The 20,601-nt window shown below is 40.8% G+C and overlaps 1 protein-coding gene across 11 annotated transcripts in view; it reads right to left on the reverse strand.

The window, feature by feature from the left end:
• Window positions 1–20,601, reverse strand: part of ypel1 (yippee-like 1) — a 39,564-nt gene that overhangs the window by 15,337 nt on the left and 3,626 nt on the right. For 7 of the 11 annotated variants that reach the window (XM_041202413.1, XM_041202410.1, XM_041202412.1 and 4 more), the window contains exons 2-3: window positions 8,129–8,414; window positions 2,452–2,495 (exon numbers count right to left, since the gene is read on the reverse strand). In XM_041202413.1, the coding sequence (XP_041058347.1) occupies window positions 2,452–2,495; window positions 8,129–8,245 (161 nt within the window). In that variant the 5' untranslated portion in view covers window positions 8,246–8,414. Of the gene's footprint in view, window positions 1–2,451; window positions 2,496–8,128; window positions 8,415–10,810; window positions 10,880–11,154; window positions 11,601–18,046; window positions 18,150–20,601 lie in introns of those variants that run through there. The other 4 variants (XM_041202408.1, XM_041202407.1, XM_041202409.1 and 1 more) reach the window with 4 other exon arrangements.

The following is a 20,601-nucleotide window of genomic DNA, read 5'->3' on the forward strand; positions in this document are numbered from 1 at the left end:
CAAACATACACATCACAGCATAGTCACTGAACAACAAATCAGAGGAATCCTGGTCCATTTCCTCATCCTGATCCCCAGCCCACAGGCATGAGGTGAATCATAAAACACCCACCCAGTGAAGAACAGCCAGCTCAGTACCAGAGGTCTCCCTGGTCTAAGAGTTCCACATGGAGTCATGCATCATCCTCTGAACCAAAGTCAAGAGTGTATTTTAGAAGCCTCAAAATCATTGATCACTACACAACTGATGAACAAGCTATTCCAAACTAGAAAACAAAGATCATTATTCTATTCGAAGAGGCATGACAGGAAAGTATCCTCTTTCAAATTCCATCAATTTGCCAAAAGGAAGTACAGAGCTTGCAGCAGTCACTTGTGCTTAAGACCCAATTTTATCGTACGTAACCACAATCTAGGCAGTCAGCAAATCACTGACATTTAAACGGCTGCTGTCAGATAGAAATCCCTGCTGCAACACTAAAAAGAATTGCAAGAGCAGAGGGGCCAGTGTCCAATTCCATTTGCGTTCGACAATCATAACATGGGCAGCAATTAGGGCTCAATTGACCCAAAAGTTAGGGAGCTGGACACAGAGCCAGGATTTCAGCTCCTAATTACTACCTAGTGACACCTGGCAGTGGGGGGTAGAATTAGGCATACCTTCAAGAGCCAAACAGCCTGCTGATACATACACGAGCCAATCTCTCACATGAACAAAGCACATTGTAGACATAGTGGAGGGTACCCAATATCATGGATCTTCAAAATGAGGGGAAAGAAAAAGAAACAGAATATTTAGAGGCTCTACCAGTGCATAAGTAAGAAATTTCAAGAAGGCTGTTTGACTAGCCAAATGGAAGCTGCCTTATGGAGTCACGGGGAGTTTTGGAAACACTTGTTTGTAGGAATGATCTCTATTTGGGGCTACAAATAGGTGTGAAGGGTATTCAACCCTGCCAGCTTGCTCTGCCTAGAAGCCATGGCAGATTAGTCTATCATACATTTCTTTCTCCCCTCCAACTGGTGATCCTCTACATTAATACCAAGTTCCTTCTCTACCCTTCCATGAAAAAAGCGCAAGCAATGCTGTTAATAGCTCTACAACCATTCATGGAATCAACATTCCATGCATTTTAATACAGGTACATTTACACAACTTTATTCCATGATTTCAACACATTGTGTGGTTTTATCATACCTGAACCACCAAACTGTATAGAAACAAATCATTACTTTGCTGGCAGCTGTTTTTACACCAGAGTCCCAATATCTGACTCCACTGAGCGAAGGTATTCATCTCTTGGAATATAATTTCTTTTCTTGAAGTCACAACGTGTGGAACTGGAAAAATCCATTATGATTAGAGCCTTCAAGGTAACAGTGCAGAAGAGGGCAGGCTCAGGGAGGAAATACCATGGTAACACCCACAAACACAATCTTTTCCAAAACGTCCACAATCACCCATATCTCCTCACCCAAAGACCAGCATGTTTCTATGTAACCATGAAAATTTAGCTGCAGAGTGACTTAAATTTGTTCAAATGTTTCAGGTGAAAAAGGTAAGAAAATAAAAAACACAGGAAGGTTTTCAAAGCACTGCGACAAGGAAATCCCAAATAACCATAACCCAGCAGAGGGATACTATTCCACATCCACAGACATTTATTATAGCGGAAGGAGGAACTCCAAACCTCAAACCAGCTAGAACGATCCTTACCCATTACACATGGAGCAACTCATGTCCCAGAAACCCTTCTCTCACTTGAAACCCAAACTAGGAGAAACCATCCTACACCAAGCGATTTAATTCTATAGGGCCTCACACCCAACTCTTTCTTGGACTCAAACTCAAGTTCTGTCGAAGGGTCATGAGGACTCGAAACGTCAACTTTTTTCTTCTCCGCCGATGCTGCCAGACCTGCTGAGTTTTTCCAGGTAATTCTGTTTTTGTTTTGGATTTCCAGTGTCCGCAGTTTTTTTGTTTTTAACCCACCCCATTCTTATTTGCCAACCTCATAACAATGCAGACCTGTGCCCATTGAATATGCAACACCCCCATTCCCAGCAAATTTTAAAGGAGTCAAAAATAACAAGCTGAACTTAAAAGCTTTAAATGTTTCTATGGCATCATGCCATCTTGAAGGAATTTCTCACTGGATATGAAACCATGTACATTCTCCCATTTTACACCTGGTCGAGTGTCATTCAGAGGTCCTGTATCATTGATAGGAGTAAAAGCAGCACCCCTTGCTTAAATAGGGTTCAATTAATCAACCAAGAATCCTATTGCAAAAACGAGTCAGCCCAGTACCTGTTACGTGCTGTTTCCAGTCTTACAATTCAACCCAAAAAAGACCAAGAGAATATTCATGGGTGCAAATTTGGTAGAAAAACAATGGTGCAATGGTGCACGCAGGCACCTAAGAACAGCAAACAGAGCCACATACTTACACGGAGTTGAACAGGTATGCACGTCCCTGGCTGCCTTGGAACGACTGAGAAAGAGAAAGAGGTAAAGATTAACATGCTTGGGACTAAAAGGAACCAGAGATTCCAAAGTTCACCCTGTATGAAAATAGTTGAGCTATATTTTCATACTAAAAAGCACATGGATTCCACACCAAAAGCCCTTCTTAAACTACAGAGACCATTTCTAATGAAGCGTGTGTTCAGACGCACACACTGAGGTTGGTTAGTGTGAGAAACCACTCATTTACTACAAAAATATACTCCAATGGCAAGTTTTAGTTTTATAAAATCACTCTGCTCCATAGTTCAACAAGTCCTGACCAGCTTTACACCAACTCCCCTTCATACTCAAATGCCAATCAGACAAATGCAGAGGGGTGGGGCAACTTATGCACAGTCCTGGAATTAAGTTATGTACATGAAACCAATACCAGAAATGCAAAGTGTCTTAAAGAGATGGTAGATGACACCTGAAACATTACACATCTTTTCCACATGCTTGCCAACATGAGATATGTTTTTAGGATCATTCACCATCTCTAGAAGGGCATACCAAAACACACCCACATCTGTATCAGTTTTTTAGCAATGTTTGCTACAGAAACCATGGTGAATGCTCAGTAAAATTAAATCCATAATGTGGAGAGCTATAAATAGTCATATTAACCTGTTTGGAACATCATAAGAACAGAAATCAGAAAAAAAAATTGTAGAAAATCAAACTAGTCACCAGATTATCTCAACACTTGCAAAAAATGAAGTTGTTGATAGGGAAAGGGAGTTCTGAGCTGGGTGACCAACCACCTAACCCACAACAGTTTAATTAGATATATCGACCTAATTCAAAATTGACAAACTGGCTTCCAATCTGAAACACTGATGCAGATTCCAGAGTCAGACAAAAATAGTTGGGTAGCACCAGCACTGAAATCCACAGCACAGAATAATTGATTCCTTTTCCTGTATTTTGTAATTGCTCTTTATTTCTTTTTAGTTTAAAAAAAATGGTTCCTACCAAATACTTGCCTGGATTGATTGTTTGCAGGTTCTCCAAAGACATTTGGGACCAGCAAGATCTTGCAATATGAAACAATTCTAGTAAGCACAAGCAGAAGTACACAGTGCTTGTGCCATGTAACCATCTTCAGTTATCAGACAATTCAACTCTTTTGTTATTATTCTGGGCTGCACTGTCAATTTTATAACTACATCTTCCATTTATAGGTTGGCACAAGTATTTTTTTTGTTGCTGAAAATCTGCCAAACTTGAGAGATAGGCAGGCTTCAGCCAAGAACAAATCAGCTCATGAGCAGCGAGTGATTCTCATTGGTAATGGAAAAATGATGTAATCTGGAACCAACAGGCAACCCACACCTCTCCCGGCAGTGCAAGGTTACAGCTGGAGTGTCCAGAACTTCTCTAGTGTACCATCCTTGTCAGCTAATCCATAGGGGGACAGCAGCTTCACATCACAACAGTGCCGAATTTCCACACTGTGTTCCCAAGACAGAGGCTGATGAAGCAATGTACACGACAGAGAACTATTTCACGGTAAAGAGCATCGCTGAGCACTAATTATTTGGGTAGTAATGGGAAGAACAAACATTTAAAAGATACCCCAATTTTAAAGTTGGAGTGACTAGTACTCTTGGGATCCAGTTACAAAGGTCACAGAGCCAAATCTAGTGTCAGACAGGTCTGCTTGTGACCCAATTACAAGAACAACCCACCCATCCACACCCACAAGTTACACCACAGAGCATCAGAGAACATCCCCCGCCCGGAGATTTCTGTAATTATTAAGATAGCCAGTCTTTCCCCTTCAAAGTCTGTTGGGTAGTTGTACAGGTGAGATGATCAATGTCACAGGATGTGAAGGAAGGGTAACCATAACCCATGCTGAATTTTCCTTTTCAGGAAGTGTTATAGACCACCGAACTGGCATGGTAATCATCCATTACTCAAGTTTATGCAAACCATTGGCATCAATGGAATTTAAAATTTCCATTCCATTTGTCAGTGTATCCAAGCAAAGCATACCTAATACTTCAAGCTACAGCCTCAGGCTTGTACCCATTTTGGTGGCAAAAGTGTAGACCACATTGCAGGAACTGGGTAGTGCAAACAGATATTGGGAAGAATCCAGGTGCATGGGTTGACTCTGTCCTACTGGCTCTCAGTACACTAAGGAATGGCAGTTTGAACATGTCCAGCATGGGTGCAATAATGTTAGGCTGTAGGAGAAGAGACAACCACGTCCAGGATTGTGCAATCAGCTTCCCTCCGAGATTTGGGCAGCCCAACAGCTCGTCACTTCAACAAAACATCACAGCAACTGATGACATTTTATAAGCTCCCACAGACTCAAACCGCTGTCTTAAATACAGCAGAAATCAACCATCTTGTCTGATCAGCACATTAGGGAGAAGAAAACTGTATATCCTGTTTAGAAGTGCTCCAGTTACCATTTTCACAACCCTTTCATTCATCTCATGCCATGAAATTCCTTACAGTGTAGGTAAACAAACTCTGAAGGCAAACTGCTTTGTACCATACCTCTCATCTGAGAACATTCAAGTGCTTTGCAAAAGGGGTAGGTGGCCATGGAATGGGAGACAGGAGAAGCATGTAACTTAGGGAGAGAACCAAAAGAATGATTGCGGCAATTTTTTTCTTTTAAAAAAGCTTTTGAACCAAGAGCCAGAGAATGCAAGAGAAAGCAATGCAGCAAGAATCCTGGGGGCCGAGGCAAGTAGCTTCATGGAGCTTGGCTGTTGCACAAACATAGCCAGAGTGGTGCAGCAGAACAAGTTCAAAGGCAATACTTGACACATTCAGAGCACTGCTCACTAACAGGGGAAAACAAAAATCTAGAGACTTGTATCAGGAAATGTGGGGAACAATAAACAGCCCAATAGGTCAACTACGCTATTTGCAGCAATGACTCCTCCTGCCCAGGGCGAGCAAAGCCTACTTGAATGCTCGCTGCATTGCCACACTTCCCCTCTCCCACATCAAAACAGAAGTGCTGCAACAAGCCTTTAGAATTCCCAGTCATGGTTCACTCAGTGGTCAAGGCCAGTTGTGTCTCATGTCTGAAGTTGGGTTTCATCAATGGACCTTCCACAATTAGTTATTTAATTTCTTTACACCCAACATCCTGTGGAATTGTAACAGTGCTCACTCCTTCAGTGTTATATCTGCATGACTGACAGAAAATACACCAGCTGTTGCAACCAGTGAAAGTCAGGCAACAAGCACCAATTTGGAGCATGTAGTCACTTAGGCAGTTCATTTATAGCAAGGGAACAGATCACTGTGCGCCAGCAGCAATACAGGAAAAGTGAGCCAATAGGTTGCACTGGCTAATAAGTTACATTATTCTGAAGGCATTTGCACAACTCCCAGGCGATTCCATTCAGAGCAGTTAGGTTCATTGACACTCGCCCCATCGCAGTGTGATGCATGGGATGCATGGGGGATTCAAAAGTTGTTAAATACATCCTTTCAGAGAACAGGTTCCATCAATATCTTTGAGTTTGTTGCCAGTCCCATCTCACGTGACAACACTGCAAGGTCTCAGAGCCACAGCTGGAAAGCCTAGCTTACCCAGAAGTGGCAGGCTTCCATGGCGTTAACAATTCTGTAGGATCAATACCAAGAAGAAAAAAAAGAGGATAAATTAGACAGAGAAAGGATTCATTCCCAGACACAGACAATACAAGAGGCGAATCAGATTGAGGAAGGAAGTTGTGTACACAGCAATTTGAATCCCTGTACACTGTTTTTCTCCCACATTCTCAATGTGTGGGAAATTACACGTTGCAACATTCCCAATGACTACTACACATGCCACAGAGAAAGAAAGGCAAAAGTTGAAAGATGAGCAACTCCACAAACGACGAGGGAGAGAAATAACAAATTTGAAATTCTACCACTCTTAGTTACTCGGGTCCTTTAATTACTGGCTTGTCTTCTGGTCAAAAAAATAAAGAAGAACATGTCAAAAATAACATTGGTCGAGTGTCAGAGTCTGCAATTGTTTACAGAATATTGCCAGCTACAGGGCCAGAGTTGACTGGACACCAGGAGGAACAGAATAGGTCCACATCAGCCTGTCCAAAAAAGGCAGGGAGCTGCTTATACTGAAGCATCAATTAGCTTCTAATCTAACCTCCTGCCCTCATGTGGGAACTCTTACTCCTCCCAAAACAGAAGTTTAAATTTATAACTGGTGAAAGCAGCACACAGCAAATATGTCCATCACTGTTGAGCACTGGGATAAAAACAAAAGGATTTCTGGGCAGTGAGGGGCTACTATTTGTATTGGCCACCACTCTATAATCAGTAATCCCACACAAAAAAAAGAGGGAGGGTGACACAAAAGGAAAAGCTGCTGCTAAAATGGAGCGCCTTTCCTTCTTGGTACCACACAAATCCAACTCTCTGTCCTAACACTGTTCATTGCCTCTCCATCACATCACTCCCTCCTCTTCACCCTAAGGAGCCAAAGCAAAATTCCCTCATTGCTCCATGCTTGGATCACACCCATCTAAAGGCTACCCAGAGCTGGGTTCTCAGATGCTTGTTTAGTCTTCCACAGAGCTGCACCAAGTTCCAGCTATTCCAAACATTTTTCAAACTGAAATTGGCAGCTATGGTTTTCCCCAGCACATCAGTAGAGTGGAGTGCACTGGCAATCAGGAGCCTCGCAGGCACAGAGCCAATGAAAAACCCAGCAGTGAACAGCGAAAAACCTACAATCAGACATTAATGTCACCAAGATTAGGAACAGCAATGCTCCAATACTTATAAGATTTTCCTTTCCCCACCTCTCCCCCAACACCTGTCACATGTTGACTCTTGCCGAGGTACATTTGTGCAGGTTCTCTGATCTTTGGTACACATCCAAGTTCATATTTTGAGCCTTGGCAGTGAACATCAGCAGGCTGCTCAAATACAAGAGATACAGCAGCAGAGTCAGATCGAATCATACAGCCTATGAGGCTGCCATTGGGCATATGGTGTCTGTGTCAGTTCAATGAAGAGTGCTATCTGATTAGTCATAGTTCCTCATAACCCTAAAAAGGGGGAAGAAAAATTTCTTTTTCAATTCCTCTTTGAAAGTCAGTTTCCACCATCCTTTCAGGCAAGGCATTCCAGGTCATAACTCACTGCATATAAAAAAAATCTCATCTCACCTCTGATTCTTTTATCTAATGCCTGTCCTCTGAATTCTGAACACGCCCCTCCCTCCATTAGTAGCAACAGTTACACCCCATCTACTCCAAAACCCTTCATAATTTTGAACAATTCCAACACACAACTGAGTTTTTGTCCTACATTTTTAAAGAAAAAAACATTCTCTACAAAAGCTCAGTGAACCGCAATCAGGAACCCCAACAATTAGTTCTCCTAGTCTAATTCTGGTCCAGAAATATTATACAGAACCACTGTTGCTGGCTCCAGCTGAAGCAGCTAACTCAGCACAGACTGAAGTTGGAACTTCAGGCTATTTATTAAGCAGGGCTCCTGAACAGCTGTGATTGAAATATGTCTGCGCTAGTCAACAGTGCAACAGCCAAATTTCTGGCCTACTCTTGAAATACTCAAGAGTAAAACAAGTACCCCAACCCATCCCCGTCCCAAAGGTCTTACCTTGGAAATTAGCTCGTCATGATTCGCTAGGTGAGCTCGACAATGGATGCAGCTGTATGTCCGGTGACAGTTTGGCAGGTAAGCCTGGAAGGTTTTTGATTTAGTCATTTTTACCATTTCCAACGGGTGTTCTTCGCTGCTGAGCTCTGGGCTGGCAGTCGAAGAGTTACAGGCCTGGTGCACTCTCTGACAGAAGAAACACTGGAAAACGCAAGCAAAAGCCGTCGTTGTAATGGAGTGTGTGTGGTCTTCTCCACACAGACACCACGAGGGAAACTGTCAAAACCTGCAATGGGAAATGTAGATGGGTCACATCAGTACAGGCGAAAAGTCACAAATAAAGTAGAAACTCATTTCAGGATAACGATATACCCAGTTTATGGTGTCTCAGTACAGGGGTATGATTGTATGTGTTAGGCAGTGTTAAGAGCAAGGCAGCTATGTGCAGTTGACATACAGACCAGCCATGACTTAATTGGATAGCAGAACAAAGTGGAGCTAAGCAAACCACACATGTTCTACATTTAAGATCGTTTTTCTCCAAAGTTTCAACTTTAAATTCTGTTTAAAAAAGTCCTAAAGCATTGCTAAACATGATCCACCTCATTTGCAATTTTTGCAACGTCTCATGTGCATCCAGGAATTGCTTACATTTATGGTGCTCCAGCACTAATACAAAAGGTGAGCACAGTTGCATGATTTTCCCCAGACAAAAAAGTAGTTTTTTTAAAAAAGGATTAAAAACAGGAGCAGAAATGTCTCCTTGAATCTAGGCCATCAACTGCAGAATGGCACCTTACCTATTTGTTCTCAGAGTTACTCACTCAAAGTTAGGTTTTTTGAACAGTCAAGCAGAATTCAAGCGTTGCTACATTTCAAGTACCACTGACAAGTGGCAAAAATCAGACCATTGAAAATAAAAACACACAGGGCGAGGACCAGCACAGACAGATTTAAAAAGGCATGTGTTAATATGATGCAACTAGCATCCACAAAGTGGGTGATCTGCTGCAATCCCCATTTTTGTTAAAAAAGCAATTTCCGTGGCACCAATCACAGTTCAGGTTTCTAATAGTCTTCAGCTGATTTTTTTCAAAGTTCCCTTAATTCAGAGTCCAAGAGCCCAGCAGTGAGTGAGCTCTGGCTCCACTTATTCATTGTGTGTTTGTGGAACCTTGCTGTGCTCAAATTGGCTGTAGTATTTAGATAAATAGCAGTCAATGCACTTCAAAAAGTAACTCATTGGTTGTGAAGTGCTGATAAATGCCCGGAGGGAATTACACATTCTCTCTTTCCTTCTCTCCCCGTTTCAAGATGGAGCTATTTAGCTTCCTCTCAACATTCACTGCTTTCACAGAAATTTACAGTATTGTCAGCTGTCATGCAGGTCATTATGACTGTACACTCAGAAATCCAATACCAATTCTCACTGTTAAATGCTTTGCAATGTCCAGGGCTTCAAATATTTATTCAATTCCCCTCTCCCCAAGATGCACAAGTCTCTGTTCCAACCTGTTCCCTAGTAAAACAATACATGGTGAATTTGCTCTGGCCAGAAAATTGGCAGCCAGTTTTTACACCCTGCCCATTTTATTTTCCACTAACTTTAAGGCCCACTTCACCCATGCTCCCCCACCCCTTCTACCATCATCTCCAAACCATATTCCAAGAAATCTCCATGGAAAGAATTTCTCTTAATTCCTCAGTCAGAATCTTAAACTGTTAACACCTTATTGCTGACTCATTGGAAATAGTCTTGCCCTCTTATATAAATTTTTAAAAACCTCAAATCTCTTGGCCTTCTCAGCTCTTGTATTTAATCTCACTATTTCAAGTCTCTGCACATAACTATAGTTTCCAATCCCTGACATTCTAATTCTAGTCAGTCAATGCTGAACATTGTACAGCTTTATTGTCCTTTCCATAATGATGTACCAAGATTGAACTGTGGCTCAGCTTGTGATTTGTATAAACTAATCATTACTCTACTCTTGCACTCAAATGTTGCAAATTATTAAATGCAAAATGCTGTTGGTTTTATGGCTCAATTTCATGCAGCTAGATGTATTTAAACAGATCTCATCGTGCATTCATACCTTTTGGCAACATGTTCCCTATTTTCATCTATATTAGAGTTGTATAACATCTGAATTGAAGTAAATAATCATCTACCTATTCCACTATGTCCTTCCTGAAGTCTTTTTCAGTTTCCCCCTCAGTTTGCCAAACCCCTTATCTTTCTGCCATTGTAAAATCTAAATACTGTCCAAGTTATCCACAAATACTTAAGTGGACCAAGCACTGACCAAGTTACACTTTGAAATCTTCTCCAATCTGAACATCATCACTTGGATTTGCTGTTCATCGAACCAGTTTTCTATTCAAGTCTGCCTTTTCTCAACAAGCTTCCTGCAAGATACCTTCTCAAAGTCTAGATACGCTATATTTATTTCCTTTATCTATTCAAAATCAAATCCCCAATGGCTGTCCTCAATTATCCTGTGTTATTAAATGTTTATGGGACCTTATTTCAATGATGGACAATGGCCAATTAATCTGTTACCCATTTATCCTCCTCTCCCAGTTTGAAGGGAGGTGCCATTCTATAGCCCTCAGCAGAATTTACATGGTCACTGCCTCCATAATCACCTGAGAATTCCTTCAACAGCTGAGGGCACTTACCATCACAGTTCAGTGACATCCATCCAACTCCTCTAGTTCTGATCATTTTTTTCAGAACCAATTCTTGTCCTACAGAGGAATCAATCTGTATTTTAATTCCATTGTTTAGTAAAAGTTGATGAAAGATGATGTTCATCATCCCTGCTATACCAAAGCCGTAGTGCTCAAGACTCATGCTCCAGAACTTGTCACACCTTCCCCAAAACTGAGCACAGCTACAGCATTGGCATCCACCCAGCAATGTGGAAAATTACCCATGTTTAAGACCTCGTCAACAAGGACAGGCAAATCTAATCCAGCTAAATTGCTAGATGGAGTATCAATGTTGCTCATCAGTAACTTACTCAATGCATGATTGGGGTGCCTCGAAGACCATGTCTTTCCAGACTTCATTACAGACTTGCTCCAAACATGGTCAAGAGCTGAATTCCAGAGGCAAGACTGAGACACTAGGGCAGCATTTGACCCTTTTAAAATAGCAATATAATGTTAATCTCTTGATCCAAAGAACCCCATCCTTGGTGGCATGTCAGTTTGCTTTTCCATTTCTTTTACTGTGTTGTCATACCATCAAAATAGCTGTTTATTTAGCAGTCAAGATTCTTCTCCATCACATACAGCAGGACAAATTTCTGTCCTTTGAAGGTGTGTAGATGGTTCATGAAGCCTCACAGGCCAGTGTATAAATTTGTTTCTGTTAATCCCCATTTGCTGATGCTAACACACTTCCATTCCAATTATACCCAGAATGGCAAAAGGAGAAAGGACAGCCTTTTCCAAACCTCCAGACCTACAAAAAAATTCAAACCAGGACACACCAGTAAGAAACATATTTGCCAGAGTTGCACAAACCACATTTAACCCAGGCAGCAATTTGCATTTTCCTGATTTGAGGAACTCAAGTGGCATTAACTGAAGCAAGAATTACAGCAAAAGGGACTGGAGAACCACAATTGTCAAACAGAGGTTAAAGACAGAACTAAAGGGGGCTGATCGCTGTAGAAATTAACTTTACAATTCTGGGTGTTGGCTAAAACTCTATTATTACAGCCTAAAGTTCACTTCCCAATCAAAGATCAGGCCAGAAAATAAATCACAAGTTGAAATAAAAACCAAACAATTCAATAAAGTGCTTTGCAAATGCAAATGGAACCAGGCTGTATAGCATCACTAAGCATTTGGATCAATTCCACTGGGCCATTATGCTACAGAATCTGCTACACAAAAAAGGTTTATGCTGCATTTTTGAAGGAAAAAAAAACTGTTGATCAGGTGGATTTTGCTTGTATGTCACAGAGTTCAACTCTCAGCCATAGCAATTTCTGCATACCTCTACCTAGTGCCTGCCATCTGAGACTGCACTCCCAGGAGTTCTTCATAGCATACAGAAGAGCAACAAGTCTTTAAAAAACAAAAGGATTTTCTACTGGTGCAACAGAAAAATAGAGTTTTAGAAGTCAGAACCTGCAACTCACTGTCGAGGGCAGCACCCTCATTTTTGATCAAACTTAATCCAGGGATGCAGCAGCACAACTTCCTTGTGCAAAGTAAGCAGCTCAAAAGGACGTGTCAAGAATTGGTATCCATTCCATAACTCTCTTCTGGGCTAGTTAACCTGAAATGATATGTTTAATGTTTACTGATACTAGTCCTGTGGTTCATTGAAAGATAACATGAACCCTCTCCAACTACCTGAAGCATGATTGTAAATTAGCTTGCATCAACTGAGGAAATCAGAAGAGTTACAATTAAGTTTGGATTATTTAGCATTTTATGTGGAAGTACTAAGTGTTCACAAAGCCTGAGCGCACAGTCTTAACCTTACCTCAGATCCATTAACAATTGAGTACCTCCCACCCACCACTATTAATAAATATTAAATCCAAGAGAGAAACAAGATATTGGGATAGTCTCCCACCATTGGCAGCCTCCTAGGTTCAATTTTCATTCTAGGCCCTGAAGTTCTAGAATTCCCCCTCTATACCTTTCTCTTTTGCTGCAAGATGCTGCATACCATACTGTACTCAGGTGTACTGCACACTCTAAACATTACCATTTTTAGGACTTAGCTCCGCACAAATCTGTTCTCACGTTTCCTACATTACAACAATGACTGTAAAACACTTTGGGACATCCTAGAGGTGTTGAAAGTGCAAATCTTTCAAACCTCTCATTAGTCAAACTTATTAGTCACCTATCCTAATGCACCCTTTGGCTCCGTCTCAATTTTTGTCGGATTCATTTAGCACCTTTATGCTCCTGTGTACTTTTACTATGTAAACTTCAATCTTTGTTGTTTTGGTGTAGGGCTTACTAAACAAGGAAGTAGGGCTTACAAGAGTAGAATAGGCTTTATGAGGCTGCTTTTCAATGGATTAAACCAGTTTGGTGTCATGTCTGAGAACTTTATGGTGTACATCTGCATGAAGGTGATACCAAAACTGGAATTAGAGAACAGGAACATGGAATAAACAGGTGGGGATAAAATAGCATGTTTGGATTAGCTGAAATTTGTTATGAAGCAATGGAGACACTTTTGCATTGTAGCTATGGTGGAGGAGAAACAAATCACAGAAACAAATGTAGTGTACAAGCATGGGCTAAATAGTAGGGTGGAGCCTTACAATTGTGCCATGATTTGCTCCCCTGTCCATAGCCATAATAAAGGCACAATTCAATAGTTTGTAAAGGCATCTCAATGCATTCATTAGTTTGCAAAGACATCCCAAGTCCCATTCTGGGTGACTTGCAAAGAAGGACATTACCACAGTCAATGTAACAGACACATCAAAGTTTCACAGACAAGGATAAAATAGGTGCCAAATCAAAACAGGGGATATTAGGAGAGGTATCCAACAATAGAGGCATGGCCAGGCAGTGGGCTTTAGAACAGAAATTCCAGAGAAGTGGATGTAAAAGGAGCTGAAGGCACAGCCAGTGATGGAGCAAAGTGCAAGGAGGGGTGCACAAGAGCATAATCAGGGCAGCTAAGAGAGTTCAAGGTAGACAGAAGGTAAAGATCCATCCCTCATAAGCACCCTGACCTCAAGAACAACCACCATAATCCCAAATCCAAAGCCTCACCACTCAGGCAGAAGTCACCTAAAGGGCCCTCAGTGACTGTAAAAACATGATTTACTTTCTCTCCCCATCCAAAACATAAATCACTGCGGGGCTGGGGGGAGGTGAGGTGGGGGAAAAGATGGCAGTTCTTAAAAGCTTCAGACTTCACAAAATGGCTCATCATGCAAAGTGAAAGATGACCATGAAATGCCAAATTCCTATAGTGCTGGCAGTTTAAAACAAAATAAATTTGCTTTCACAACACTATACCATGCCTATACGAACCATTTCCATGATAACTTGATCACTGCACAGTGCAAGCACAAGCCAGACATAATAAGCCAGCATGACACTCATCTACACAGACTGCACTAGTTGCCAAGTTCTGTCACAGCAAAATCCACATTATGACATGACATTTTGCATCACAATTCATACCATGCCTGTAGTCAGAGGCACAATTGCATAACCATGGCCAAATAACTTGCTGAAAGTGCCGACTAGTATTTTTTGTTTTAAAAGTGCCAGCAAGACCTTAATTGGAACTCACTACCACATGGAGTTGTTGAAACAAATAGTATATTTGCCTTATATCATGAGGGCAGGAAGGAATAAAGCAAAAAAACTGCAGATGCTGGAAATCTGAAACAAAAACAAAAACAAAAATGGCTGGAAAAACTCAACAGGTCTGACAGCGTCTGTGGAGAAGAACACAGTTGACGTTTTGAGTCCATATGACTCTTCAACAAAACTAAGGAAATAGAGAAATGAGGTGAAATATAAGCTGGTAGAGGGGGGTAGAAAAGGTAGAGCTGGATAGAGGGCCAGTGATAGGTGGAGAAAAGATCGCCATAGACAAAAGGACAAAGGGGTGTTGACGGTGGTGATATTATCTAAGGAATGTGCTAATGGGGACATGAAGGGTAGCAAGCAGGACAAGCAAATGGCCCTAGTGGGGGTGGGGGGAATTGAAATGGGCTAAAAGGTGGAGATAAAACAATAGATGGGAAATAAATTTAAAAATAGGTGGGAAAAGGAAAAATATTTTTTTAATAATATAAATTATTGGACAAAGGGGGATCAGAAAAGGGGGGTGGGGATGGAGGAGAGAGTTCATGATCTGAAGCTGTTGAACTCAATATTAAGTCCTGGAGGCTGCAAAGTGCCTAGTCGGAAGATGAGGTGCTGTTCCTCCAGTTTGCGTTGAGCTTCACTGGAACATTGCAGCAGGCCAAGGACGGACATGTGGGCATGAGAGCAGGGTGGTGTGTTGAAATGGCAAGCGACAGGGAGGTCTGGGTCATGCTTGCAGACAGGCCAAAGGTATTCCACATATGCTGATGGTGTTATATGAAGTAGGATATGATGTGAAGAGCATTTGGTTGTAAAATAAATCAGGGTGGTCCACTACCATCTTCTCAGGAAAGATGATGATCATCAGTTGAACCGGATAGTCTATTCCTGTGTTGTAGATTTTATGTAAATTCCCAGGCAGGCACCAGAGACAAAAAATTAGGTATAATAGTTGGACTGTCAAAGAACCAACCATTTTACCAATGCGCTTCAAGGAAAAGGATCTATCCAGCCTGGCCTGCAAACCCACACTAAGTAATGCAGCATGCAAACATGACAGGCATGAAAAGATCAGCTAGTGAAATCAAGCCTGCCCCATATAAGAATAAGAGCAAACCATTTGGTCCTTCAAGTTTGTTCTACCATTCAATGAGATCTTGGCTGATGTGTGATCTAATTCCATGTGCTCATCTTTACCCATGTCCATTCACACTTTTGGTTTAAAAAAATTAAACCTTAGGTTGATAAATTAACAATTGACTTAGCATCAATTGCTGTTTGCAGATAATGCGTTCCAAGCTTCTACCATCCTCTGATCACCAAAGCATCATAACTAGACATTCTCTCTCCATCTGCCCCTTAGAAAAAAACCCACAGTCATGTAATTTGCTGGGGGTTCCAAAAAAATAAAGCGCCCAAGGTCATGGTGTGTGGCAGGCCAAAAAAAGTCTGAAGAGGGTTAGAGAGGAATTCCAGTCAACTCAATGCCCTCAGAAACCACCTTGTAAGAGCATTTGATTGTAAAATAAATCAGGGTAGTCCACTACCATCTTCAGAAAAGATGATCAATAAATGCTGACTTGCCAGCATCATCCACACCCAGTGAGCAGCAACTGGCGCTACTTATGTGCCACTTAGCACTCAATTTTTTTTTTAGAGAGTGTATGTTTTTGTCAATTGTTTATTTTGTAACTAGCTTGAATTTTAGCACCTTTAACATAGTAAAAAGTCCCCAGGCATTATCAAAATTTGACACTCAGCCATGTAAGGAACATTAGGACAGGTGACCAAAAGCTTGGTCAAAGGGTAGGTTTTAAAGGAGGGGAGGGCAAATGCAGTGTGTGTTAGGGAGGGAATTGCAGAATTAGGAGTTTAAGGCCAAGAACTGGTCACTTCAGATCTCATTTACAGGACTGTGGTCGCACACCATTCAATGCTTTTACTGATTCCCTCTACCCATGACAAAGTAACTTATTATAGTACTTATAGGGGTTCCCCAATGCTGGTCACAAAGACTCAAATCCCAGTGCTAGTAGATATAATTTATTCATTCAAGGGTAATTTTGCTAACTGAAACAGTTTCCTGCACCATGAGCTGGTACACACAGTAAATCAGCATTTCTGCGTTCCTTCATGTAATGTGTAACAAATAGCTCTTACTCATGGCTTTAAAATGTACCAGATGAAGAGATTCTGAGTTTGTATGGCTCAGAGACTGAATCCCAAATCCAGGCTCCTGTGGACAGCAGACCTGAACCATAATGTGTGAGGACACTACAATTGAGCTTGGTATCTTTGGGCTTGAAATTTGAAGTGAGATGGAAAAAAGATTGATGGGGTGGAAGGTAAGAAAGACACACCTAAACAAGGCTCTTCCTGATCTTTGGCAGCCTTCACTAAAATGTTGTTGATTAGGAAGGAACAGACAACAATGAGTAAGGTGCTGAGCAGGGGAGATTACTAATTGGTTTAATGGAGTCAACCAGCAAGAGGAAAAACATGTACAGTATCTGCAACAAGGTGTTATGAGTCAGCATAGATTGAGTTGGCCCAGATAACATTTATCCATTTTCCTTCACATATCCAATAGAAATTGTGTGCAACTTAAGTAAACACCAGTGCATTGCTTGACAGTGACTGGAGGCCATGTTAAATTTGGGTAACACAAATTTGACTGCTTGTCATGTGGCTTGCCAGATTACAGTAGCCCTGTTATTCAAATTGCTCTGTTAATAAAATCTTTAAATTTTACCTGAAATTAAGTATAAAATGCTGAACGGACAAAAAAGTGGTAGAGTAGAATCACACCCTGCACTCCGGATATGGAAAAGAAAGCAAAGCATGACTAAACAAAGCTCAAAATCCATACGTGCAGGAAAAAGTCATATAAATTTGGTAGCAGAGTACAGTTTAATCTGGAATGTAACATTGAAAACTAATTTAGAACAAAAAGCCCCCCCCAAAAAATTTTAAAAATTAACTTAATCATCAAATACCTGTGGCCCTGGGCACCATACATTATCTTTTAAGAAAAAAACCCAAACAAGCTGCCTAGGAAAGTAAACAAAAATCCTGATCATAGAATGTCAACTCACAATGCATCCAAGTATGAATGAATAGCAAATTACAGAAGTGTCTTGTTTATAAGTCTTCACATTACCTACTTAAATTGATTTTTAAAAATTGAACACATATTACATGAGTACTTCACACCACTAAGATACAGCTTCAGAAACACTGATGTTCCAAGGGCTTTCGGCTCAGAGTAATGGAAGTAGTACAATGCAACATACACATTGATCCACAAATATGCAGGCATCATTTACTCTTTTCACACAAGTGACAAGCCCACTCAAGCACTGGGGTGGAGGGAGCAGGCAATCCTTTAGAAGTAAAAAAGATGCATATTGTAGAGGGATCAGGAGACTGAAATACCTTCAGCAATTGGGTTTGTTTCAACACCTAGTCTGATATGACAAAAATCTGTCTCCAAGGCACAGAAATTCAGTAGGCATAATGCGCTGCATACACAGTCCTGTAATACAGGAAAGACCCAGGAGACTGATGAGAGAAAAGTAAATAGAACGACGGGGGAAATACCTTCTACTCTGCGTCAGATCCATGCTATACAGAACTGAATACTTGTTGCATTGCCAGGTAATTGCATAATTTCATTTCCCATCAAGATGCTCCTGTCCTTGGTCTGAATAAAAAGGCAGGAATGACAAATGGCTTAGCCTTTAGCTGTTACCTGGAGCGCACAAACATTTGTTTTTAGTTCCTCTGCCTGAAAGCCAAAAATGTCATCAAATGTACCAGACTTCACAGTGCATAGCTTATAACCAATGGTTAGAGAGTATATCCCATTTCTAAACGCTATAAATTTCAAGATTACAACAATGTTAACTGAGACAACAAAGCAGTGACAGGAGTCAGCAATAATGGTATGAATTAAGAAGCAAGTTTCTCAAATTTTTAATGTTTCCACTAAATTATCTATTTTAAAATTTCCAGATTCTCTCAAATTTTAAAAACAGTTATTAACTGGTTGCACATAATTTGGTTCTACACATGCCATCAAGCACAAAAAGACAGCTTCTAGATCTGGGTCATTCTCCTCTCCAATATCAGTTTTTTTGTATAATTTACAATTCTGCTGCTTTGTGACTGCTACAATTCTTAGCCTATCCATTGTCTCTACACCACTAATCTCCATCTTTTTCAGATGTTAAATGACCTGGACTTTTTTTTTAAGACTGCAAAGTTCTGGGTGAATTTTCAGCATTTTCTTTTCATTTGACTTTTGCATTCTTAGCTGCATAGTTTCACGAAACTAACCTCCAGTAGTAACTCAAGTTAAATTCAAATCAGTTGTCCTTGGGCTACCAGGATTTTTAAATCATTCAGCTACCAGTTCCAGAAATTTATTTTCGTTGTTGTTAAAACAAATATTTGGATAAGTGAACACAAGAAATAGGAGCAGGCAAGAATAGACCATATGACCCATCGAGCTTGTTCTGCCATTCAATATCATGGCTGATCTTGGACTTCAACTCTATATCCCTTCATTCCCCGAGACAAAAATCTGCCTAACCCAGCCTTAACTGTACTCAACAATGGAGCAACCACAACCCTCTGGGGTAGAGAATTCCAAAGATTCACAACCTTTTGAGTAAAGTAAATTCCCCTCATCTCAGTCCTAAATGATTGGTCCCTTATCCTGAGACTTCCTGTATTTTAGATTCCGTGAGCAGCGGAAACAATCTCAGCATCTACCACTCACTTAATTCTAGAAGTTCTCCATTAGGAGTAGCGGTGAAGCATTAAAAATTAACTTAATCATCAAATACCTGTGGCCCTGGGCACCATACATTATCTTTTAAGAAAAAACCCAAATAAGCTGCCTAGGAAATTAAGAACTGTAAACAAAAATCCTGATCATAGAATGTCAACTCACAATGCATCCAAGTATGAATGAATAGCAAATTACAGAAGCGTCTTGTTTATAAGTCTTCACATTACCTACTTAAATTGATTTTTAGAAATTGAACACACATTACATGAGTACTTTAGACCACTGTCTTCTACTGATCACGTTAAAAGGATTCCTCCAATTCCACATGCTTTGATTTTGCTCTCTCATTTGGAACTTTATGAAATACATCAGGAAACTCATTGACAATATCCATAGATAATGCCCTAACCACCATGTTAGTGACCTCAAATTCAATTAGATTAGTCAAATTTGACTTATCTTTCACTAATCTACACTTGATCATTTTATACTCTCTCAAACACTCAGTCTATGATACTCTAATAACTTCTGAATGAATAATTGATGTCACAAATGTCATCCTATGTGACTGTGCCAAAGGTAAGTTATCCCTCCTCACAATTCTTGACCCGTGTGCAACATTTGACAGGATTGACCACACAATGCTCCTTCAACACCTCTTACCGTCAACCAGTTGGGTGGGGCTGCACTTGCCAGATTCCATTCTTATCTATTCAGCCACAGCCAGACGGCTTGCAACAGCTTCTCTCTGGTGCCCCAAGGGTCTATCCTTAGCCTCTCCCATTTCTCATCCACATGATGCCCTCAACAACATCATCCAAAAACAAAAAACTTTAGCTTTCTCAAGTTCCAACTAACACCATCTATCTCTAACTTATCAGTAGAGTACTTCTCTCAAACCATCCACAGTTCTCACATTGTCACACTGACATCCAGTCCTAGATGAACCAATGTTGTCAACTAAATATTGGGTCAGAGGCCTTGAAGTCATTGTCCTTGGTCCCCACCACAAAATCTGTCCCCTAGCCACCAACTTCATCCTTGTCTGAGGCTGAATCAGACAAGAGTTTGCAACCTTGGTGTCATTTGGTACCCAAGATGAGCTTTCAAATACACATCACTACCAAGATTTACTATCCTATCCCAAACTCCATAAAATTGCCTGACTTCACCCCTTAGTTCATCTGCTGCAAATATCATCATTGCCTCAGTCACCTGCAGACTTGACACATTCAATGCACTCCTGGCTGGTCTCCAATTTCCTTCCCTCCACAAGCTGTAATCAAAAACTTTGCTGCCCGTATCCTAATTTGCACTAAGCTCTGTTCATCTATCATTTCAGTGCTTGCTAATCGAAATT

The sequence above is a fragment of the Carcharodon carcharias genome, chromosome 13 (genome assembly GCF_017639515.1).
Source record: "Carcharodon carcharias isolate sCarCar2 chromosome 13, sCarCar2.pri, whole genome shotgun sequence".
NCBI classification, from domain to species: Eukaryota; Metazoa; Chordata; class Chondrichthyes; order Lamniformes; family Lamnidae; genus Carcharodon; species Carcharodon carcharias.